At 43.3% G+C, this 26,114-nt stretch overlaps 1 protein-coding gene across 15 annotated transcripts in view; it reads left to right on the top strand.

Moving 5' to 3' along the window:
* CACNA1A (calcium voltage-gated channel subunit alpha1 A) overlaps positions 1-26,114 on the top strand; it is a 261,713-nt gene that overhangs the window by 122,951 nt on the left and 112,648 nt on the right. For 9 of the 15 annotated variants that reach the window (XM_077924388.1, XM_077924395.1, XM_077924387.1 and 6 more), the window contains exons 6-11: positions 16,782-16,885; positions 17,724-17,839; positions 20,456-20,510; positions 22,931-23,028; positions 23,970-24,179; positions 25,705-25,817. In XM_077924388.1, the coding sequence (XP_077780514.1) occupies positions 16,782-16,885; positions 17,724-17,839; positions 20,456-20,510; positions 22,931-23,028; positions 23,970-24,179; positions 25,705-25,817 (696 nt within the window). Of the gene's footprint in view, positions 1-16,781; positions 16,886-17,723; positions 17,840-20,455; positions 20,513-22,930; positions 23,029-23,969; positions 24,180-25,704; positions 25,818-26,114 lie in introns of all 15 variants that reach the window. The other 6 variants (XM_077924402.1, XM_077924392.1, XM_077924390.1 and 3 more) reach the window with 5 other exon arrangements.

Below are 26,114 nucleotides of genomic sequence, written 5' to 3' on the forward strand. Positions count from 1 at the left end.
GAAGCCGAACAGAATCTGTTCCGGATGTCCATTCGACTTCCAAAACATTTGGCTTCCAAGGTGCGGCTTCCTATTGGCTGCAGGAGCTTCCTGCAGCCAATCGGAAGCCCCACCAGATGCTCGGCTTCCAAAAGAACGTTCGCAAACACTCACTTCCGGGTTTGCGGCATTCAGGAGCCAAAACATTTGACTGCTAACGTGTTCTTCAACCAAGGTACGACTGTAATTTGAAAAGATAGTATCTCTGGTATGTTATGAATGTAGGCAGGCATTGGCCTAATGCTGGCAGAAGAACATTGTGGCTTTTTCTATGGTATAAAGGAGTGGTGAGTATAATATGAACCTAGGCGTGAGAATTAGGACCTGTTCGCCACATTCCTGCCTTGTTTGTTCATTTGTTGGCGGCAAACATGCATATATCCCTTTTTCGCCAACATGCTTCAGCTTCATCTGTAGTAAATACTGTTTTCCTGCAAATTAATTTTTGCATCTGTCCCATAGCCAAGCATTCAGAGATCAGTTTCTGGAATGAAACTGTGAAGCATTCCATCTAAACCAGGGGTGGGGGGATCTCAGGTCCAGGGGCCCAATATAGCCCTTCAGGCCCTTGGACCTCTCCCTAGGCCACCCCTTTCACTGGCCCTGCCTGATACCCTCCATGATAGTTTTTGCTTAGCTGTAAGATGGCCTTGAATTCTGATAAGTAGAAACTAGCCTACTGTTTAATGGTAAAACTTGTATTTGTTGTTCCACCCATTTTTGCCTCTGGCCCCACACATCACTGGTCTGTGGCCCTTGGAAGGTTGTCCATTAAGGAATATGGCCCTTGGGCTTAAAAACATTCCCCAGCCCTGATCTAGACTGAATCTGGCACCTTAGTCACAGTCTCAGATGCACAGAATCCTCATTGAGCTATAACAATTCTATCCCATTAGGAAATACCGTAAATATGCTGATCAGAACTGGGAGATTTTAATTGAGAAAACAGATCTTCCCACTGGCTGCCCTCTGACCATTCAAACTACGTTTCATAACATAGTTAATGAAACATAGGACAGTGGTGGTGGAGATTTCTCAGTATCTGTTGTGGAGATTTAAGAGGTCACACAGGCAAAACGGTGCAATTACTGAGGATAGTTCGATTGCATTAGGTGCAGCACAGTCTCTCTCACACACCCAAATTATATTCCAGACCTTGAATTGAGGTCAGTAAATGCCAGTCCCAGTCCCTTACTTTTTCCTCTTTAGCGTTGAGTACAGCTGGTGGCTGGTTGTGTGGATAAGGCACAAGTGTCACAGCTGAACCAACATGGGGAAGAGGAATTAATCCTAAAGCCACAGGGATTCCTGAATCCCTGGAGCAATTTAGGAGGCCTCCTGTTAGGATTGGTCTGCCTGTCATTAGGAAATAAGATCATTTGGAATTCAAAACATAAAACCACTCTACACCAAAGAGGCAACATACATTTTTTGCTGGAGGTACAGTTCTAAGACCCTGTCTTCCAAAGCCAGGCTGCAGAGCACAGGAGACTGATAACTTCCGTGAGTCACAACAAGCACACCTGATTCCAGAATAGCAACAGGTACCTTTATCCCATAGCAGCAGACTCTGTAATAAGAAGCAAAAGAATCTGAATTGAATTGAAATGAAATGAAATGAGATGCACCCATTTTGGGAGAGTTTACTTCTGCAGGGGAGCCTTATAGGAACATGAGGTAGCCATGGTGGCATGTCATAATGTACTGCCACTTACCTAAAACATTTAGATGAGCACAGCAAGGACTGCCTGTCCTAGATAGCTCCAAACAGCTAGAAAAAAATGAGGGAAAGAGCCCAAAAGCTCTTTTGCAAGGTCAGACCACTTTGTAAAAAAGAAAAAACAGCAGCAAATGCATGAGTAGTAGCAGACCATGCTCAGAAAGAATAGTAGACATGCAAATTAATCTGCATATCTACATCCTGATCTGATCATGATCTGTTGGATGCAGACTTGGAAAGGTGGCTCCAAATTGTGGAACATACGGAAATCCTCCTCCATCCCTGTTCAGGTGGCTCCACAGGCTCCTAACCACTAGCTTCAGTGTCCAGAACCCATTCTAGCATCCCAGCTGGTGGTACAGCAACCCTGTAAAAAGCCAGCCCATCCTTCTTTGACTCTGAGCTCAGGGCTGAGATTGTTAACAACAGTTCTGGGCTCTGCGCAGGGATTAGACAAAGGATGAAAATGTAAGAGGGGGTGTTTTGCATGCTGCTCAGCTGAGCATCTGAAAAAGAGAATTCTCAGCTATAAGGTGAAAAAGTTTGATGGCCTCTCACACTTTAATGGTAGCCACCAGTGAAGATTTGTCATTTTCCCTGCAATGTCACTTGAAATGACTCTACATCATGATGTAGTGTAATTCTGGGGCATCACAGGAAAATAAAAACGGCAGCTGCTAGCCTGAGGAGCACCAGTGAAGTTCAGAATTTGTCCCCCTTGTTTCATGGCCTCTGAGTGGGAACATAGAAGGAGGAGGCAGTTTTGCTTCAGTCTAGTTTTGCAGTCCAAGCAACAGCAGAGGGTTTTGCATAAGAAATGGCATTGCCGATTCCCCCAGTTGATAATATTTGCCCTTTTAAATTCAGATGCTAGTGGTGTCAACCTGTCTAACATAATCCTGGTTTTGTACAGCTACTGTAGATGTCTGTCCCAAGAAGCAGAAGGCTACTCTGGTATGTGAGAGGATGCAGAAGCCAGGTGATCTAGGGTTGTGCACTGGTAGACCTTGGGAGCAGATAGAGGTTTAGGAGAAACAAAGAATATTAGCAGGAGAGAAGCAATGCCTGGTTGCAGTGTTGGTTGTAGAAGTCTTTTAAAAGGAAAGAGCAGAGTTGGCAGAAGGCAAAGGATGGGTGAGACATGGAGAGGGAGGGAGACTGGCTGGTAGCCAGGGAGGGTGGATCACTGTAATGGAGAGAGCATTGATCAGCCATGTAAATGGCAATTGATGAGACTGGGCATGTTGAGTTTGTGTTTCAAGAAGCGTGAGGAGTGGTGAGGTCAAGAAGCCAGGAAGATGAGCACAGATTTTAAAATCTCTGGAGAAAGGGAAGAGAGCCAGGAGTCAGACACAGTTCTTGTTTACTGAAGTTGATTATGGATAGTACCAAAGGACCAGCTGTGGGGGCACCATTATGATATGTTGGTGGTACTCTCTCACATAATGTGTGGTTAAAACAAATACATCCCCATTTTTACTGCAAAACTCATTGCCCCAGAACTGAATGTCACTTGTTAAATTCTGAGTAAGGAGTAATAGTTATTGTTGAATGTTTGTTATGATCACAAGATGCAATTCCTGAGGCTACAATAATACTGTTAATATTAGTCACTGGATCATGTATGTAAACACAGCACTTCTTTCTATCCCCCCGCCCCAAGATTACATATCCCATTAGCAAACCATTTAAAAATGAGGAGGTGATGCAGGGACCAGGTAACTGATAGGTGACAGGAGAGCAGGAGTGGATATAAGACTCTTTCTACAGCAAAATAAAGTTGAGTGAGAAATTAGATTTGAATGCTCCCATACACCTCAATCTAAATAGTTAAAGCTCTGTAAAACATCTGAAATTGACCCTCAAACTATATTGGGAGTAGGAGAAGCCAGTGTCACAGAGCAAGGAATTCCGGAAAAGGCAAAGTCATTGGTTGTGTTTTAGTATGATATGGTAGTTGGGAAAATAGCTCCTCATAAACCTATAGCTGTCTAGGCGTAGTCCTAAAAACATAAGAAGATCTCTGCAGGTTCAGAATTAAGGTCCACCCAGTCCAGTATCCTGTTTTCAGGAGAAGTCAGCCAGGTGCCTCTGGCAAAACCACAAGCAGGTCATGAAAGTGACAGCCTTCCCTGTTGCTGCTCTCTCAGTAACTAGCATTCAGTAGCTCACTGCCTCAGAACCATTTTATCACATTGAACCAGACCTTGGGAGGGAGGTGCCAAAAGAAATTTAATTTCCATGTCCCACAAGAAGCACCGAAAGGTAAGTTTGGGGCATAAGATGCCCATTAGAGACAGGTCTCTCTTTGAGGCCTTCCTATATTGGAAACAAGACTTTCTTGTAAATTAATATATCATCTACTACCATTTTAGTGTGTTGCTAACACTAAAAAGTTTGAACCCCATGAATCATCCCCTCCTACCTGCCCTCTTTTCAAAAGCACAGATGAGCAATATGTATGCTATTCTTTCCTTTTTGCCTTGTGGGTCATCAAACTAGAAATCATAGGTATTTATTTTTTTAGAGAGACACGTGTTCATTCAATTATACTCACAGTCCTCCCTTAGATCCTAATTCAGTTTGGATAATGCACTTGCAATAGCAGTGAACTATAGACCCTCTATCCCCTTTCCCACTTAGAATGCATGTGGATATTTCATTTTGCCTCTTTCCTTCATATATATATATATATATATATATATATATATATATATATATATATGGCAAATATATGAGTGTTATTGCTGCCACACTACTGTGCTCTCCTGGATGACGTAGTTTTGCTATGGAAGGCAAATGTGCATGAGATGCCTGCAGCAGGGTTTAGTACTTTTAAGGTTGCATACAGGTGTACCTGCACATAGGAATGGGACAGTTTTTTCTATTGCGGGGTGAGCTCTGCTTCTCCCCTGCCTTCACTTCTCAAAGGAGGCGCATGCAGTATCCAAACTGAAGCCGGTTGTTGTTACTCCTTTGCCCCTCTCCCCCACCAGCCTTCATTCAGGCATTCTACTTAAATCTCAAGCATGTGCATCCGGTGCTTGATTTGTTTGTTTTCAAGTTTTTAAAGAAAAGGCTTTCACAGAGTGTATTCACAGTCTTGTACTGCTGCTCTGAGAGGTTGCTTTTGATTGACATAAAGCTCCATCAGTCATTGCTGGGCTTCTGCAGCAAGCTGGAAGAACAGTCTTCCCCTAAGCTCAGTCCTGGGAGAAGATGGTGTTTAGCTCTAAATGCGGTGAGTGCATCTCCACAGCAGGCTCCCTGTAAAAATGGCACGTGTTTGTTTTTATTAGCAGCCATTCTATCCGGCTGCATCAGAGGAGGAGTCGAAACAGCAAAGCCTAATACAACGGCTTCACTAGGACCAGCTGCCATGTAGCTCTTCCTCTCCCAGGGTTGTCATCTGTTAGTCGTCATTTCACTTGGCTGCCTCTGGAGAAGACAAAGTGGCCCCACTTCATTGGCTTAGCCAGGCCCAATTGCCATTTGGCTCCTCACTTCCCAGAACTATCTCTTCAGTAGCCATTCCACCTGATCATTAGAACAACAATAATAGAATTGTATATAAGAATTGGTTCTCTCACATTTGCGCTCTCCTCCTTCTTTTTCTTCCCTGTCTCCTTTCCCCATTTTATATTGTGGCTGTTAGACTAAACCTGTGGGCAGGGTCTGTGGTATTTTTTTGTGGGGGGGGATGTTTTTTGTACAGCACCTATGCCTGGCTAGAAATGGGAAAATATTAGCAATAATGTGTGTTTGCTAGTGTTGTTGATAATCGGCGTAGCCACAGAATTTGGGATGACAGACATTCACATGTAATATGAAACAAGATGTGATGTCTGTGTCTATTTTTCCTATGAGACAGCAGGAGAGCAGTACCAGCCAGATATCTTGGCTAATTAAATCCACAGCAGTTTGTACTTGAAAGAACCTGAGGGGCTGTTAAAACCACAGGAAACTGCCTTAAACCAAGTCTGACCCATCTAGCCTTTAAGTGCAGGGTTTTGTTTTTCCACAAATTGGCAGGGCAGGTCCTCAGATACAGATCAGGAGCGTAGTATTGAGGGGGTAGACCACCCCAGCTATAAACCTGATTGGAATCAGAATCCCCACAGCTGCAGTTTTGCACTACAGTGATACCTTGGGTTGCATATGCTTCAGGTTACATGCGCTTCGGGTTACAGACTCCGCTAACCCAGAAATAGTGCTTCAGGTTAAGAACTTTGCTTCAGGATGAGAACAGAAATTGTGCTCTGGCAGCGCAACAGCAGCAGGAGGCCCCATTAGCTAAAGTGGTGCTTCAGGTTAAGAACAGTTTCAGGTTAAGAACGGAGCTCCGGAATGAATTAAGTACTTAACTTGAGGTACCACTGTACAAGAAAAGCCACCATGAACAAGAGGTGTGCCCCACCCTCCGGTTGTAGGCATAGGGGCCGCAGTCCAGATCTGGACCACAGCAAGAGGGTAAATAGTTAAAGCCCCCCTACTATGTTAGGATCCTAGTTGAAAGGCCTCATACTGGTAATTTGTGTAAAAAGCAAAACCCCTGATTAAGTATGCAATTAAATGTACAGATGCATAGCTAAATGCACAGCTTAGCCCTCAGTATTCTTCACTTACTTTGCTTTCAGGCAGGGGGTTTTCCAGCACGTAAAATGTTAATGTTTCAATAGTCTCGTTCATTTTTCTAAACACCGGGCATTCATGACTGCATAAAGTTTCTGCTGTGCTGTAACCTTTTCAGTTGTGCTAGGCAGCATCTGCAGCAGGTTGCCTGTGTTGTTTGTCTGATGGTATTTTAGCAGTGTACCCCTAAACCATCCCAATTTGAGCGGGACAACCCAGAAGCAATTGCAGCTTCTGATTGGATCTCAGACCAAAAGACCCTATTTTTTGGTCTCACTCTCACACAAATCAGTTGGCTCATGCCAAAGCGTTGGACCAAAAGACACCCATTTTTTGGGGTCATGCGCAAGTCACCTGGCTTGCCTACTTTCTCAGAAGTAGCTGTATTAGGAAACTGCGGGTTGTAATAATAATAATAGTAATATTTATTTATTCATTCATTCATACATACATACATACATACCCCGCCCATCTGGCTGGGTTTCCCCAGCCACTCTAATGCTAGACCTACTCAGAGTGTTAGCCCATTGAAATCAATGGACTGAAGTTAGTCAGTGGATCTACTTTGAGTAGGATTACCATCAGATGGATTTCTTTGTATCAGGTTTCCCAAACAGCTTGAGTCTGGGAAGTGTCCTACCCATGGAATTCACACTCTGTTCCATGAGCTAATCAAGCTAATGCAGACAGCAGAGCTCGCTGTCCCAGGATTGTCTCTCACTATATTCCCCACTGGCTTCCAAGAGAATTTGTGGCAGCCAGCAATGCTCCGTGAGTCAGTGGCCATGAATCCCTCCAAGACAGCACTGGGGTGAGGAGACTGCACTTTGCACCAGTATTCATGGAACTATTTATTGGAACCCTGGGAGTGAATTTCAGTGAACAAATTTGCTAAATGCCTCCATGTTAGTGTGTGCGCACTAAATGTTTGACAGACATGGGTGTGTGGCTCTAGTTAGAAATGGGAAAACTAAGCAGTCAGTGTTAACTCCTCAAAGGCAAGCAGCACACTATGGCTGTTATTGCTGCCTGCCCAGGAATGCAGATATGGAGTGGGGCTGTCAAGCAACTGGCAGGCCCCAGAACATGGCTGGTGGGCTGCCTTTGGTTTGGTGGGTCGCATGTTGTTCAGGCCTGCCCTAGAGGGTGGCAACTGCACCTTAAGCTTTGGTTACCAGGAAGAGGAGAAATTTGAAAAGTCGGTCCATTCTCCTTTCAGACCCTGATTTGATTTGCATAATTGCTCACTCTTAGAGCAACCACATACTACCAGGAGTCTGTCACTTTTGTTAGAAAGAAGTGGAGTAAAAGCTTTATGTCCTGTTATCCCCCCAAATGGAGACCACCCTACTATTGGAGGAGGGGCACTGGGTGTGAGGTGGAGAAAAGGCAGACTGATTGGGGTGAATTAAATCCAAACTGGCAGTCTCAGCCAGCAATAAAAAAATCACTTTAAGAATCAAAACAGCACAGTCTACAGGGGCCTGAAAGAGGAAGGTGCATGTTAGGGAAATGAGAAGCGAAAAAGAGAGAGCACTTTCAAATTATAGATTGGCATGACCTTTCCCAGCAGCTTTGATTTGATAGAGATCTCTGAAAAAGCCAAGCAGTGGAGAAAATCCACGATACATGCTTAAGTCCGCTGGAGCTGTCCGCTCTGCGGGAATCTGTTGCTGCACTCACTTCTGCTTTCTCAAGAAGTCTTTTCACAATGAGCTGGATTACGCTGATTAATCATCTGTGCTTGTGTGGCATGTGGATCATTTGGCCTTGATATTTCCTGGATCAGTCTATCCCTACAATTTAGTTTGAGTTTTATTATTTAGATTTTCACTTCGCTTTAGCCTAAAAATAAAATTAAAAAGGCAGAGAAGCAGGGTACAAAATTGTCCCTATCCCATTCTTTACAAAAAAACACGATAAAGTAATTACAAACTACTCTCAATTTATGCTGGGGTCATGTTCTGGGGATATTGCTTAAAGCCAAAATCACATATAGTCCAAAACACATTGGGTTCAAGGATTTTCCCCCCTTGTTGCCTGCCCCCTTTCTGACCCCTTTTTAATTAAATTTGCCAAGCATGTAAAGCTGAATGCACACAGGTTAAATGTGCTTAAGTTGCGAGTCACCTGTGCTAAATATTTTTAATTCTGCATAACAAGATTTTATGATCCTGCAGTTAATGCAGCACATGCACAAACACTGCCAGTATTCCAGTGCTAACTGCAAGTCTGGCACTAACTTTATTTGCTTTTAGGCAGCAGTTAAAAACTCATCTCTTTGTCCAAGCTTTTGGCAGGGAGAGGTTTTGGGGAGATGCAGCCAATACTAGTTGTCTTGTTGCAGGAGTATTCATTGGAAATTTGAGTTTTATTTATATGAGAGGTGATGGTTATTTATAACATATTTTGATTTTATTATGTGACCCACCCTTGGATCTCCTTGTGATGGAGAAAGATGCAGTAGAAATTTATTAAATAAATAAGCCCAACGCTGCTTCAGGTGTTTTCGCTGCATTTCTTCATTTCACTTTTTAATTTGTATACTCCCTTTCTATATCGCTATACACAAGCCACTTTGCAATCTGAAGAAACAACAAAATACACAACAAAGATCACACATCCTTATAACAGTCTAATTCAATACAAGTAAGTCATTTAAAAAATGACTTAAAATAAAAACTTATAAAAAAATAAAGTAATACAGTGGTACCTCGGAAATCGAACTGAATACATTCTGGAAATCCGTTCGACTTCCAAAACATTCGGAAACCAATGTGCTGCTTCCAGTTGGCTGCAGGAAGCTCCTGCAGCCAATTGGAAGTAGCGGAAGCTGCGTTGGATGTTCGGGTTCCAAAGAACGTTCGCAAACCGGAACACTCACTTCCAGATTTGCAGCATTCGGAAGCCGAAACGTTTGACTCGCAAGGCACTCGGGATCCAAGGTACGACTCTCCACTTAGAATATATTATACAATAAACTCTCGAAATATCAGTAAATAATAATTCAACAGAAATTAACTGTCAACCATTACGATAAATCATTCCTAAACTATAATCAATAAAAACAACAGCAAAGTCACAATGCATAAATTACCACAGTACATAAAAGGCCATGTAAAAAGAATGAACTGAGCACAAAGTCACATAAATTATAAAATCACAAAATGCCCTAACATAACTGGTGCAGTAGGTTTGGTGAGTTTCCAAGGGGATGAGGGAAGGATACCCCTCCACTCACAGTTCTTTCTCCAGCCTCTTCCCCCTTCTCCTCCAGCTGCATGTTTACCTGAGAGTAAGCCCCATTGAGCAGAGCTGGAGTTTTCAACAGAAGTGAGTTCCACAGTTATGCACCATCTAGTGGAATTCCTTCTCATCATGCTGACCTGGTAGATCCTATGGCCCAGATTCAGCTAACCCAGTACATTAAGTGGAAGCCAACATCAGGGCTTTCTCCATCTCTTCCCAACACACACCTCTCCCAAATCCTTTCTGAAGAGTAAGGTGAACCCTCAGAACAGCACATAAGGGGAGGAGAGGAGGATTGTTTTGTCTGGCAAGCAGGAATGCTTGTGCTGATATAATAATCAGAAGAGCAAATAAATGATTTGGGGGGGGAGGGGGAGCTTCCGCTTTTTGTAGTCTCTGGGGTGGAGGTGGTGAGGCTCTGTTTAAATTGCATATTTAAAGAAGAAACATCCACTTTAATGGCTTTCTGCTATAGTACTTTCCCTCCATGTTCGCAGATCACTTTCCTGTGTCCACCTTGTCCTCTTTTCTCTGTGTCCTCTACGTTTTTGAAGGTGCCCTGGATAACTAACCAGCACATCTTTTCATTCCTAGCCTCTTGGGAAAGGAAACTAGTTTCTTTCTACCCAAATTGGTTTCATTACTCTCCTGTGCCTTCCCACCCCCAACCCCCATGTAGGTCTCTTATAAGCTTTTTGAAAGCGGTTGTGTTCCTTCTCCCTGTAGGCTCTCTAAAAATGTAACATGGCTGGAGTTTATGCATATAACTGTTTCCAAGAAAGAATAGGGCATCAGTGATTCTCTTTCTTTCCTAGTTCCAGTTCACACAACCACAGAATCATAGAATTGTAGAGTTGGAAGGGACCATGAGGGTCATCTAGGCCAACCCCCTGCAATGCGGGAATCTTTTGCCCAACATGGGTCTCAAACCCACAAGCCCGAAATTAAGAATCTCATGGTCTGTGGACTAAGCTATTTACTTGAAGAATGCAGCATCAGGTTATTTATTTAATTTTTTATTTGGTGTGTTTATTACCCGCCCTTCACAAAAAGTCCTAAGCTACCACAATAAAAGAGTAGAATGCAGTATAGAGATAATCAACAGTTAAAACAGCAATCAACATATAATTGATTATGACCCCTTTGATGACTTATTCCAAGGATGGGCAACCTGCAGCCCTCTAGATCGGAGCTTTCCAAGCTGTGTGTCGTAACATGTTAGTGTGTAGGTGTCTCATGCAAACGCTCCCCACGCTCCTCCCGGGGCTGGAAAGGGGTGAATTTAACCTCCAGTTTCCTAGTAAAACTGAATTACTGTGTCGAGAAATGATGCATGTCAAAAAAGAGTGTCACCAGCATGAAAAGTTTGGAAAGCTCTGCTCTAGATGTTGATGAACTACAGCTTCTACAATTCTTGACCATTAACTATGCTGGCTGGGACTGATGGGAGTTGGGAATCTAACAACACCAGGACAGCTATGGCTCAGACCCCCTGACTTTCTCTGTCTTTCCCAAACCCATTGTCAGATGGAACCAATCTGTACATGGAGTCAGCTCATATACACATTGAGCAATCATGGGAAAGGAAAGCAATATTCTACTTCCAAAGGAGAACTCATTGGAACACTTATATTATACTAGCAAACAGTATTTTAATATTTTGGGAAGTGAAGTCAAGAGAAAATATAGTAGAGGGCATCCTCTCTCAGGGAGATAATTCATTGGGCCCCTCTGGCTATTGATGAGCTGGACTCCCTCAATCCACTTGGACTGTGCCAATGGACTATGTGCCTTTACATCAGACCTGCCTGCCTATTTGTGGCACCTTGGGGCATTCTACACACCCATTGTTTGCATCCCTTTCCCACATCTATATGGGAACATCTAACACTTGCTGAAGCCAATCAGGGGGTGAGATAATGCCTGCATCTTTACAACAGCATAATGGCACCAGCTTTTCTAGCCTGTAGCAGCCATTCCTGCTACATGGGTCACCTATTCGGAGAATTGAGAAATGGAAGTGCAGAGAGATCTGTGGAGAGGTAAAATATGGGGCGGGCAGACCAACCTGTGGTTGTGGAAAAAGAAGAGAGACCACTATTGGATGAAAAAGCAGGCTATCATGTTGTGTCGAGAGACCTATGGAGTGAGGAAAGGGAGATAGTGGTGAGGTGGAAGTGTGGAGTGATTTGTGGGTAGGAAACTGAAAAAGAAGGGGTAACTGAGAGATGGAGTGCAGACAAAGAAGAGAACATGTGCATTGCTATGGGGTGCAAAGAGGAAGTGCTGTGGAGTGGAAAGAGAGAGAAAGAGATGCCCATAATAGTGTTAAAAGAGAAGATAATGTTGTGGGTTTCAGAGAAAAAGGGAGGTTTGACCTGAGAATAGAAAACCCTACATAAAAATGGTGGCAAAATGTGTTTTTTGTGGTTATTATAGTGAAACATTTTGTAAGTAAAAGTAAAAAATACAACAATGGCCCTTAGGGTGATTTCACTTGTGTCCTGCTGAACAGCTGCATGCTGCTTATTCTGATGAAGGTGTTCTTGGGCAGTAGAAACACAATTTCCACTTTTAAGTTGAAGGCAATACTTCACGTTTGTCCCAAGCAGTACTTCTGTTGCTGGGATACTGTATTATTTTCCTGATGTTTGGGGGATGTCAGATTTTTATTACCAGCAAGGGTTGTATCATTGCAAATTGGATCGCCTTTTAGAATGTGGCTTCATGAACATCAAAAGCATCCGTTGGAAACCTCAGTATTTTCCCCAAGGGGCAAATAGCACCTTTGAGGGGTAATTTAAATCAAGAAAACAGTACAGGGGAGAAAGAGTCATCATCCTGCCCTGCACCTTCAGTCCTGATTAGATCCCCTTCCCAGCTGCTATGAACTTAAAAAACGAAGCACAGGCAACCCTGACCATGGAGTTCCTACAATATGCAGTTAGGGTACACATATCTTAATTGTCTGGATAAGTCTACAGAGTTCTCGCACAATGAATCAATAGAGTTATCATTGATGTAGAACCAAGTTGAACCCAATGAGTTTGCCTTCTCCAGAAGCTCAAAATAAATCATAGAATCATAGAATCATAGAATCATAGAGTTGGAAGAGACCACAAGGGCCATCGAGTCCAACCCCCTGCCAAGCAGGAAACACCATCAGAGCACTCCTGACATATGGTTGTCAAGCCTCTGCTTAAAGACCTCCAAAGAAGGAGACTCCACCACACTCCTTGGCAGCAAATTCCACTGTCGAACAGCTCTTACTGTCAGTAAAATGTGAATAATTGTCGCCTATGTGCTGTACGGGTTGCACAAAATAAATGTTAGGCAGATATAATGGTTTGTTGGTTTGTTTGTTGCATTTATCTACCACCTTTCTATGAAGGAGATTTACAATTTTAAAATAGTAAAACAAATAAATGATATAAAATGTAGAAGGAGGAATTCTACAGAGCTCTAAGGCAAGCATTTTTGTCCTGGGCTTCCTTAGACAAATTTCATGCATTTGTATTAATACATGAATCTGTGCAGAAGCCATTTTAGTGTGCTATAGCTCCTCTACTAAATTTAGATCCTCTGGGAAGTACTTCACCCCAAACCAGAGGTTGATTATTAACAGAGGAGCTGTCTACAGAAATACCCCGATAGATAACCCCCTAAACCAGCTTTTCCCAACCTTGGGCTATTCAAATGTTTTAGATTATAACTCCTATCATACCTTTTAAATAGCTATGCTAGCTGGGGCTCCAAAACTCCAAAACTGCCCTAAACTTGCTCTGTAACCTGATACTATCATATGCATCAACAAGTTATTCTTTCATCCCAGGACAAGTTGTCATGTAAACAATAGCTGGGTGGATTATGGCAGATGTGAAGTTCACAGTTTCACTTTTTAAAAAAAAGAAAGCAGAGGCCTATGAATGATGCAAGATAATCAGCAACAAGAGGGTATGAATAACCTCGAAATAGCAACCCTTGAGATAACAACCTTTAGTTCTTGACCATGCAAATAAGCCCAGGATGTGAACTGAGTTTTCACTGTGCGCATGATCCACATGATTTCTTGACGTCTCAGTCCTACTCCTTACCCACCCACCCATTTGCAGTTATGAGGATAATACTGAGCTTTCTTTCACGTCCGCCCCCCCCCCATCCGCCCCAGATAACTAAGATAAGAAATATAGTGTGCTTGGGATTCTCAGAAGCCCTAAATAAATGCTAAATCTTACTATTTTTAACACCGTTCACCTCAGAGAGCTCCAGTGTAAGTGATGAGGTAGAAACTGTGTGAGGTTTAGATTGTTCTTGCACCTGTCGTGAGTCAACAATTGTGTCAGATATTTGTGTGGGAAGAATATGGTTAGACATAGAAGCCTCTCAAGTGACTGCGGAGTCCTTTATGTGCTAAGTCACCTGGCTGTTCAGTGCGCTCTTGAAGGCTGGGGTTCACCAGCTGCCACAGTTGCACAATATCTTTTTGTTCCTCAACCTATAGTTAGAAGGGAGAAATGGGGACAAGGAGTTGTTAGTGGCTCACATATATGCAATCCATACAAAGCTCCTACTTCTAGTGCCCTACAGCCACTGCCAAGTAGCCAGGCTTCACAAAAGGGTCCGTTCCATTAGCACATTCCTTGGGGCAAACCTGTGACCCGTTGCTAATGTTGGCTTTCAAGGTACAGAGGAGAGGCAAGCTACTTTCTGTTGGAGAACTATCTGCATACAAGCAAAGCATGGCTGGAATTCTATTGCAGGAGGCATTTGATAGCAGGGCATGGAGCAAGGACGAAATAGTTTCTGTTAATGGTGTCAGTAAGACAGAGAAGGACCAAAGAAGACTCATTTCTGCACTTGCCTTAACAGATGAAAGAAGAATCCTGGTTCTGGAAGTTGTCTTGTTTAGGAGCTAGGACAAAAAACCCCAGAAAGCCACGACTTCCAGGTTCTGGTTACAGTTGTTACAGGGAAGAACTTTCTATCACAGACCTTAACTTAAAGTACGTGTTTTATGGGCCACCAGTTCTGTTGAGATGTAAAAGTGGCTTGTTCACCTTTGCAAGAAGTTCACCAGTTTCCTGTTTCCATCATCTTTGCTGCTGCAGTCTTTTACATACTCATGAAATGTAACAACCCAATTGTCTAATGCAGAGCTTTCCCAAGTTGGGTCTCCAGCTGTTGTTAGACTACAACTCCCATCATCCCTGACCACTGGCCCTGGTAGCTAGGGAAATGGGAGCTGTAGACCCAACAGCTGCAGAACCAACTTTGGGAAACCCTGTTCTAATGGAAACCGAGCAATGGGCCTAGAAGCAATGTCTCTTGAGCCCCTTGACATACAAATTGTCTCATACAGAATCAGACCATTGGTCCAACTAGTCTCTACTGCCTACTCTGAAGGCCAGACTAGATGTGCACTTAACATATGGTAGACTGTAGCTTATTTTGTTTTCTTAAGTAAGGACAAGGGCAAGGGAGACCCAATTCTTACTGTAAAGGCAGTTCATGAGAAATGAAGTCTTATATCTGCACCCGACTACTGGGATTGGAATGGAGATCATTGCCTCTCCCTCCCCCAAATATATTGTATCTTAAAGGACTAGGGAAAAGTCCATTTGCACCTATGATTCCCCCTCCCCACACTCCTAAAGCTCCTAGTCCCACAATTAGTGGCAACAGTATGGCATGGAATCTTTATTTCAATCTTAGTGGGAAGTGGAGAGATAATCCCCTTCCACCGCAGGTTGTCTTTACAGTGAGAATTGCTCCTATAATTAGTGAAGAAAAAACAATATGCATAACAACCTACAATCTATTTAAGTGCCTACTGGTTTGGCTTAGCCAGCCACACTCCAAAGACTCAAGCATAGATATATCCTAGCCCAGCTATTGGAGAAGCTTCAAATGGAGATGCCTGGGACATATCACAGGAAAAGCATATGCTTTGTCATTGAGCTATGAACCCTATCTTCCAACATCAGTTCTGAGGTATGTGCTGTTTGTGTATGAGGGGCCAGCTTCAATCCTAGCATCTCTAAAGACCTCAACCTGAGACCATTGATTGCTGACAACTCTGCTGTAGGTCAACCACTGGACTACCTCATTTTAAGGCTGCTTCTTGTAACCTGGGACGCGGGTGGCGCTGTGGGTAAAAGCCTCAGCGCCTAGGGCTTGCCGATCGAAAGGTCGGTGGTTCGAATCCCCGCGGCGGGGTGCGCTCCCGTTGCTCGGTTCCAGCGCCTGCCAACCTAGCAGTTCAAAAGCACCTCCGAGTGCAAGTAGATAAATAGGGACCGCTTACTAGCGGGAAGGAAAACGGCGTTTCCGTGTGCGGCTCTGGCTCGCCAGAGCAGCGATGTCACGCTGGCCACGTGACCCGGAAGTGTCTCCGGACAGCATTGGCCCCCGGCCTCTTGAGTGAGATGGGCGCACAACCCTAGAGTCTGTCAAGACTGGCCCGTACGGGCAGGGGTACATTTACCTTTACCTTGTAACCTACGTCTTATACTCACATGTAAATCCAGGGGGAAGGGACGTAGCTCAATGGAAGAGCATCTGCCATACATGCAGAAAGCCCCAGGTTAAATTGCCAGGTAAGCCTAGGAAGGACACCTGCGTGAAACCCCCAAGAGCTTCTGCCAGTTAGTGCAGACAATACTGACCTTGATGGATCAAAGGTCTAACTCAGTGGCCTGGTTCTCATGTTACACTATGTCAAACTCTGGTTTAATGTGTACATGTGAGTGCACAGGTACTCAGGGAGGAGAGTGGCCATTTAGCTCATCTCCAAAGATACAGGTTTATTGAATAACAACCTCACTATCAGTTGAGGTAGTTAGAGGTAGTATTGGTAGTTAGAGTGACAGTTGTAGTCGAATGAGCCAGATTTCCTTGTGATCACATCTGAGGGATTCCTGTACCTAAGAATTCAGGAGGCATCAAGGTGGATTGTTCTTACACCACATACTTGGTTCAGCTTTCCCATTCCTGTGTTGTTGGGGCAACTTATTATGAGGCTACCTTCCAAGCATTGATTTAGGAGCCTTGCTTTAAGGCCTATTCTGAATGGTTTCCATGCAAAATGTGTTCCTTTATGTTACCATCTTATAACTTCACCCTTTCTGTCTTCCTCCTGCAGAGTAACGATGCCTCAGGGAGCGCTTGGAACTGGCTATACTTCATCCCCCTCATCATCATTGGATCCTTTTTTATGCTCAACCTTGTGCTGGGGGTGCTTTCTGGGTAAGTATGTAGCACACCTGTCCTAGACAGAGCTTGGAATTGCCTTTCTCAGCCCTGCAAATGAAATGAAGTTTGGCAGCAACTGAACACCATGACAGGGTTCATTTCTACCTTTGATCTTCAAACACTCACTGTGTAGCTCTGTGTCTTGATTTTGTGTAGCTCTGTGTCTTGATTTTGTTTCTCTTCTGTGCCATTCTTTACAGAGAATAAGGCTATCAGTGGCTAGTAGTCATAATGACAGTGTACTACTTCCAGTAACAAAGGCAATATGTCTCTGAATACCAGTTGCTGAGGATCACAAACAAGAGAGTGCTGTTGCACAAACATCTTGCTTGTGGACTTCCCAGAGGCGTTGTTGTTATATTTGTACCCTGCCCATCTGACAGGGTTTCCCAAGTCACTCTGGTTGGCTTCCAACAGATATAAAACATAATAAAACACCAAACATTAAAAGCTTCCCTATACAGGACAGCCTTCAGATGTCTTCCAAAAATTGCATAGTTATTTATCTCCTTGACATCTGATGGGATGGCATTCCACAAGGTGGGTGCCACTACCGAGAAGGCCTTCTGCCTGGTTCCCTGTAACTTCACTTCTCGCAGTGAAGGAACTGCCAGAAGGCCCTTTGAGCTGGATCTCAGTGTCTGAGCTGTACAATGTGGAGTGGAGCTATTTCTTCAGGTATGCATCTGATTGGCCATTGTGGGAAAAGAAGTCTAGACTACATAGGCCTCTGGTAGCCCCAGGAGGGTTCTTCTTATCTCTTCTTATTCCTCTTGTGATTCAGCCAGAGTCATGGAGAACCTCTAGCAATCTGTCCCATTCTTACCTACAGGGAGTTTGCCAAAGAAAGGGAGCGGGTGGAGAACCGGCGAGCATTTCTGAAGCTAAGAAGACAGCAGCAGATTGAACGGGAGCTCAATGGCTATATGGAGTGGATCTCCAAAGCAGGCAAGTACCGCTCCATGCCTCTTAATCCCACATGCCCTCTTCTGCTATTTGCTGCACTTCCTGGCTTTTCTCTTGGAAGCCGACTTAAAGATTTTATCCTCTGGTTTGAGTGTGACAGCCAGGTTATTCTTCTTCTTCACATTGCTACCTTTATGACCAACAAAATCTACACTACAAGTTCAGCTCAAGTGTTTTGGAATTGCTGATTTCTCAGCTTTGCCTTATGGGAAACTCCCACAATCTTGCCTGTCTCTGTAGCAGAGACTGACTGGTGGGTTAAGCCAGGCTCTGAGCTGTGTACATGTGAACATGAAGTTTATCAAAAAGTGCTTCAGACCTACCATAAAAAACAAGTGGGGGAGAGATTTTGTGTTAATGGTTGCTATTTACTTATTTCACTGAATGAGGCTTTTGTTAGATAAAATTATGATTTTGTCCAATACATGAAAAGTTTCCAGCTTTTAAGAAACATCTCAGTTTTGTAGTTTTGCTTTTGGGATCTTAGAGGGTGAACTTGAAGAGTTGTTTGTTGAAGTTTTGTTCTGAGAAAAATATATTTGACTCTTTCAGCTGAATATTTCAATTTCAGTGAATTAATAAAATCAGTTTAACTTGCTGCTTGTTGCTTATAATGATTACTTATTGCTTATAATGATTACTTACTGCTTATAATATTATGTACTAGTTACAAGGGTAAAACAGAAATAAATTCTGTATAAATATTTTGACTTGGAAGTATCTGGTTCAGAAAGCCTCTGAAAACAGAAGCCAAATTTTATGTATCTTTTAATCACTGCTGTAATTGTGGATGAATCAGAGGACTTCATGAACCCTAATAAGGGCCAGACTATTTGTGATGTGATTGTCCATGATCTGGATCTTCTCTTTTTAATGTGTTTGTTTTTTACTTGTCTGGAGCTGCTAATTCAATCAGGGGGAAAGCACTTGAAGAAGGGAGTGTTTAACCCTTTCCTCCCACACCCTTCCCCAAACTAAATTCTTCCCCCAAGCTGTTCTTGGCTTCCAAAGTTCGGGGAGACATGCTTAGTATCTGTGCCTGTGTTTCTGTACACCTCTGTGTAGCTAATAGCGGCACTAGAGTTGAAGATGTTATTTAAAGAATGGAAATGGTGTGGGAGAAAAGGGTTGAAAACTACCTATACAACAGTACTTCGCCAATCAAATTCATAGCCTCACATTGTTACCCTGTTACAGATAGGTAGCCGTGTTGGTCTGCCATAGTCAAAACAAAACAAAATTCCTTCCAGTAGCACCTTAAAGACCAACTAAGTTAGTTCTTGGTATGAGCTTTCGTGTGCATGCACACTTCTTCAGATACACATATCTTCTTCAGATACACATATCTGAAGAAGTGTGCATGCACACAAAAGCTCATACCAAGAACTAACTTAGTTGGTCTTTAAGGTGCTACTGGAAGGAATTTTTTTTTATTGTTACCCTGATCACTGATCTCCTTATTTGTGTTTTTTTTTAAAGATATTTATTAGAATTTTACAAAATGAAAAAAGAAAAAAGAAAAATACAAAGTAAAAATAGATAAAAAAACAATTCCATCTTTCCATCACTTTCTTTCATTTGCTTATTTCCCAGACCTCCTCACACCTCCCTTTTTGTATTCCAGTTCAATTTGTTAGTTCAGCAAATCCTTCCCCTCTTTGTTTATCCTAATCTTTAATCTTAAAATAATGTAACATTAAATTTTTGTCTATTAATAGTCCTTTTTTTCATACTCCTTATAGCATTATAGCTAAAAACCACATAACTTTTCATCCAACATCATTCTAACATTCATTAATTTTACAATATTTCTGTAGGTAGTCTTTAAATTTCTTCCAATCTTCTTCCACCGACTCTTCTCCCTGGTCTCGGATTCTGCCGGTCATTTCTGCCAATTCCATGTAGTCCATCACACTGATCTCCTTATTTGTGTCTAGTGTGACCTGCATATAATGCACTGAGCTGAGCTTCTACTTTGTGAGTCTAGTGACAGAATCAGCGACCATGGTGCATGTCACACTAGGATGGGTGCTGATGGGCACTGAATGTGGACATCAAATGACATGCCTTCCTAGGATTTTGTTTGGGTCAGGGGTGCATAGTTATCCATATACAACTTGCAGCAGAATTCTTGTCTCTGCACAGCAGATCTAAGAAATCTCAGGTTGTGTGCACTGTTCACAGCACAGCACAGATGGAGAAGTGATGTCAATGTACGTAACCCCTTGCCATTTGCCTTGCACTGACCAGCGCAGCGTATGGGTGGTCACCCCTTAGTTTCATGAGTGGTATTAAAAATATATAACAATATGTGTATAATAGGGAGACATTTTGAGAATTCCTGTGATACATATTCGGGTGTATGTAAAAACATCCCCAAGGCCAAATAAGAAAGCTGCCCTTCCTTTCACAGGTTCCTGCCCAAGTTAGTTTGTTCACTTGGCTTCCCTTTTCATTGCATGAGAGGTGGGTTTCTTAGGGCAACTGTCTGCCCAAACATGTTCTGGAGCTACCCATCTCTTCTTTGATGCATTTGCCTCACTTGCCTCCTGCAAAGCTTAATGCCGCCCATAGTTTAATTTCGCACATTTGTCTTAGAAGAAGTGATCCTGGCTGAAGATGATATAGAAGGAGAGCCTCGTCACCCCTTTGATGGTAAGCCACCGTCTTCTACAGACTATTTTATGCGGGAGCAGGAGGGAAGCAGCAAGCTAGCAGTCACATTGGGATGTGGGCTTGATCTACTTTGATTATGGACTGTATAACGATTGTTACATTCAAGCAATGGAAATACAGCAACTGTGGTTAACTGGGCCATGAGCCTGAAAACAATAGCTGAAAATCATACAAAAATTATGGCTTATCCCAACAGGTGGTATCATCGTAGAAAGATCTTCTACCCTAGTAGAGGGACCTGTTTTTTCTGCTGGTGTGGTAAAGTAGATAGACTAAAGGGCTTGGAGACCTAGGTCCGTACCTTAGATCAGTCATGAAATTAGGGCCAAATGTTACTTGCAAGTGTGTGTTTGTAAATCTTTGTGACTGCTTTATTTATGGGAAAGCAGGTTCAAGAAGGAGCAATTACAGGTGGGAAGGTGTGGATAAATGTTAATTCTCTCCTTATTTGCTATTTTCCCACTCCAGATGCTTGTTTACCCTTGTATATCTGTAACCCTTCAGGATGTAAAGTTCCTTAAGGGTATAGTTGCGGGTGATTTGGAGGGGGAAATTGTGCGTAAAAATGGTTTAAACTTCCTCTCCTTGCTTTTACCTCTCTGAATTACTGCCTCTCAAATATGCTTTTCCACAAACAAAGGACTGTCAGGGTTTTTAAAAAGGATGTTAACACGCAGCATCTAGGTTGGTCCTCAGTAGGTGAGCAGGGAATCGAAAGTGGTTCGGTCTACTTTGCTTCCACTTGCTCCCAATTAGGTGAGTGGGGAAAGAGCATGAACTTTGGGGTCACCAATGTGGTGCCTACAGGCCCTTGAAATTTTGCTGGTGTCCACAAAGCCTCTGAGATCTCACCTGCTCTCGCTCCATATCTCCTTCACCATGAGGTGGAGAGAGGGATTACCTTTCCCATCCTTGAGAAGAACATAGCTGAAGGGGGGAGCAGGAAGGCTATTGTTCTTTCCCCCTTTCTTTTTCAGTTTGAAGTGCTTGTTCAAGGTTCAGTTCAGAGCCTGATTGCTGAACAGAAAGCAGATTAAGCCAAAATGTAGAGGGGAGAGGGCAGGAGGGAAAGGGGAACAAACTGGAAGACTGGGGACAGGAAAATTGAGTTGCTAGACAGGGAGGGGAGAAGAGAGAGAGAGAAGGCATGTGTGCTCGCTTATGAGTGCACACACACACTGGATCCAATAAAACGGGTCTTCCTGGAACGGCATACTTTCCTCATAGGTTCCCCTCCTTAAAGCCACTATCAAGTCACAGATCAGGTCTGCTTCATTGGCTGAACCATAAAAATAATGGATACAGTTCTTTCCAGCTGTGTCATGGCACAAAGATACCTGGATCCAATACATTAAATGTTATGGACAAGCATATTTTTAAATGTATGTATATATTTCATAAAATTTGTACATCACTTGATTGTAATTCCCTCAAAACTGCCATCAAATCATAGGCCACACCTGTGTCCCAAAATGTGTTCTGTGATTTGTTAGTAGTCTTGGTGTCATCCTATGTAAAAATCACGAGGGTCCATGATGATCTGTGCCCTGGATCAGTGTTTCTGTGGTGCTGGTAAGCACCAGAAAAGTGATTTTTACTGTGCAGACCACCAATCTAAGCTTTAGTTTGATGATGGGTTATTTGGGGACCCCATGTAAAATCATACAATTTCAGGAAGGTCTGTTTTAATTCTAATGGATCTGACTTTTTTCCAGATCTCGTGGAAAAGTAAAGTCTGCCTACATGCACACATCTGGGGATGGAGATTTACCAAGAGAGGGAGGTGGGAAAGAAATAACCAGAGGGGTTGGTCCCCACAGCACTCTGTCAAAACTCCAACTGTGTTAACAGGCCCAAAAATGTTGGTAGCCTGAGGTAGCCTGTGGTGATCTCTGTGCCCTTTTCACTGCATAGATCAGGAGTGGGAAACATTTCTGAACCTGTTGGTTGCATTTCTTCACGGGCAGCCGTGTCAGCCAAATGCCAGGGGTAGGTGGCGCAATAAGTGAGCCTCTTCTTTTTATACAGTAGAGTTTATTCCAGCCACATGCAACAGCAGAGGTTTCTATACCTCCTCCCCATTTTTCCATCCTCCAAGCAAGCAAGAGCCATGAAGACATTTTCCAGGTAGGGAAAAGGGCTGGAGGAGGAGGAGGCAAAGCAGGACTGGTGATTGGTGCAGCATGTGGAGATTCCCGAGGGTCAGATAGAGAGGGCTAGAGAGCCATAGGCAGCCTCTGGGCCTGAATATCACCACCCTGGCTTAGGTACTCTATATTAGGTGGTTTATAAATTCTTAAAACAAAGTAAGTAAAAATAAATAAATATCTTTTGATTCTGATGAGTCTAATCAAGGGACCTTGAGGATAATGTCTGTTTTTCTTGCCATGTTCCTATTGTTGGAGCTCTTCGGAGGGCCACAATCAAGAAAAGCAAGACAGATCTGCTGAACCCAGAGGAAGCAGATGACCCGCTGGCTGACATCTCCTCAGTGGGTAGGTCAAATAGGCATGGTGGGGTGGGGTGAGGTGCAAGAGTCACCTACCGTTTCAGACTCGGTGCCTACCATTCATCCAGACATACATTTGGGCAACTACTTACTAATTCGTTGCCATCTATGTGTATGATGCTCATCTTTGTTGCTACTTACCCAAGATCAGGGCATGGCCCCGTAGCAAGTCTTGGTCCACTAGCAGAAGAACAGTGTGAGGGCCATTCCCTAGGAGGAGGCTTAGAATACCTAACTAAGTAAATATAAATGTTAGCAGACTGCAACAAATGTGTGTTTGGGCACATGCAAGTGCTGCTGCTCTGTCAGAGACCCGATCACGTTTCTAGTGCTGCTCCTTATAACAAGCAGCAGTTACTGTACCAATTGGCATTCTTAATTGCAAGTCTGCAACCACTAGCACCTTCTGTGGAATCTTGTCAGTCTTTCTATTGCATAGGACAGTGCTTGGAAGGCAGACAGTGAATGACAGGCCACCATATTGCTTCTTGTACACTGTTTACTTCAGAAGTGTGGCTATTGTTGGCGGCAGCATACCAGGCCAGGGAGGCCTTTGCTGTCATGCTTAATAGAAGTTCTTTGGCTATGACCAGCATCAAATATCTTGTGAGCAGCAAAGAAGGCGCACCTGGTGACCCTCTTCAGGACAAATGTAGCTGATGAGGCCACGCTCTGTAAAGATGAGAAGACTTCTTCCTAATAGAGGGCTAGAGTTGGTTATGCCTATTGAGGATCGAGATGAGACCTTACTGGCAATGAGATATATTCCACATCTACCTAGTGCAGGGCCAGAGACTTTATGTGCTTTATGTGCTGTCATTGTCACAGAAAGGATACTGGGTTGGATAGACCACAGGGTTGAGCCAGTTTGGGTAGGTTAAATGCCCTAAGACCTTTCTCTTTCTAATCTTTGTCTCTTCTTGCCAGGTTCACCCTTTGCTCGAGCCAGCATCAAAAGTGCCAAGCTGGAAAACGCTACTTTATTTCACAAAAAGGAGCGGAGGTTGCGTTTCTATATCCGTCAAATTGTCAAAACTCAGGCCTTTTACTGGACAATCCTCAGTCTGGTAGCTCTCAACACTTTGTGTGTTGCTATAGTACACTACGACCAGCCAGAGTGGCTATCTGACTTCCTCTGTGAGTACTAGAGCCCCTGTACTTTCATTTTACATGGGGAGCCCTCCTGATCCTTGTCTAGTAGGAGTTAGGGAAGCTTGTTCAGTTTTTACTATAATAGGCCCATCCTCCTTTAGCCATGGACATAGCCAGTTACAAGACAGTGATAATGGGTTCTGTATGAGGTCCATGTGATTAAACTCTCTTTTAAAGTTAGCATCTGTATTAACTTCAACTCCTGGATATTGTTGTTTGGTTTTATTTATTTTTATTTATACTCAAATATATTTTAATTCAGAAGGTATCCTTTGATCTCTGCTATGGGAAGGAAATTGCTGTATAATACATCACCATATTATGTTGAACCTCTGTTTTAAATCTGGTTCCACCTTTACCAACAGACTGAAGAAAAGCAATGCTCAGCAGCAATAAAGAGCATTAGTGCGGAAACAACCCATTTTTAGTCTTCCATTCACAGGATTTTACTTTATTTTAATTTCGGTATGGAGGAGCATTCAGTCATGTGACTCCCACCTGCAGTCTGAAGGAATACAGCCCAGTCCCAAATTTACCAACCTCAATGAGAACTAGGTCATGAAGATGTATGACTTCTGGATTATATTTTTTAATTCTGACAGGAAGGTTGCTGCTTGATCACTATTTTAAGACCATTTATGCCTTCTAGGTTGTGTGTCCCTATCCTGCCGCCCCAGGAGTCCTTTCCTGTGCTGGGCTGGAAGAGCATCATAATTCTGATGGGGGTCTATTTCTTTATCTCAGCACTTATTGTTACAGCAGAGGATAATTGCTGATGTTTCTCAGCTCATGAGAAAGAAATCTAAGCTTGTTGTGATGCAAGGAAATTGTAAACAAAGGCTCCTGTGCTATGCATGCTTACTTGGGAGTACGTCTCCTTGAGCTCAACAGGACTTACTTTTCAGTAAGCCTGTATAGGATTGTGCTGTAAGGGACCTTTCATGTTCTAGAGCAAGGGTGGTGAACCTTTTTCAGCCTGAAGGCTGCCCACTGCAATCTGGGCATCCTTCCAAGGGCCACATGCCAATGGTGGGCAGGGCCAGGAAGGAGGGAGTAATAAATGTAATTTTTACCTTTCTACAGTAGGCTAGTTTCCATACACCCTCAAACACCTCTCTGTCTTCTCCATTCAGGTGAGCAAGAGGCATTATCAGAGTTCAAAGATGCATTCCATCCAAGCAAAAACCCCAAGGGCCAGAAAGAGAGGCCAGCTTTGGGCCCTGAGCTTGCAGTTTCCCACCCCTGGTCTATTGTGCTTAGGTTCTCCATAGGATCCTTCTAGGCCTCTAGTAGGTGTTAGCAGTTTTTCAAACAATAACTACTATGTATTTTGGCTTCTTTCATCTAGGGAACACCAAGAGAGGCTGCTTCTGTTTAATAAAGTGGGGGATCATTAAAGGTTGAGTGAGGGGTGGTTTGTGCTGTGGAAACAGATGGGGGGGTCATTTTGTCGTATGGAAGAGCTTGGCTCTGACCCTGTACCTCTCCCTATTTCTCTTGTTTGTTTCAGACTATGCAGAATTCATTTTCTTAGGGCTCTTTATGTCCGAAATGTTTATAAAAATGTATGGGCTCGGAACGCGGCCTTACTTTCACTCATCCTTCAACTGCTTCGACTGTGCTGTAAGTCTCTCTGACATGACAGGACTTCTCTTGTTGCCTGATCTAGTATCAGACTACAACCACTCTCTTAGATCATGCGCTCAGCTACGTAGGTGAAGGCACACTAGCATGCAGATGAGCCAGCTCTCTCATGAACATCTTTGCTCCAGATGTTATTGGGAAGTATCCCATACCCACAAAACATAAACCTGTCCCTGTGGAATGGTCCCAGATGTAGCCAAGTCCACCATGAAGTACTGTACTACTGACACCATTGTTGTGCTTTTGTTGCCAGTTGGACTTTTAACATCAGGGTGA

The sequence above is a fragment of the Podarcis muralis genome, chromosome 2, assembly GCF_964188315.1.
Source record: "Podarcis muralis chromosome 2, rPodMur119.hap1.1, whole genome shotgun sequence".
Classification (NCBI taxonomy): Eukaryota; Metazoa; Chordata; class Lepidosauria; order Squamata; family Lacertidae; genus Podarcis; species Podarcis muralis.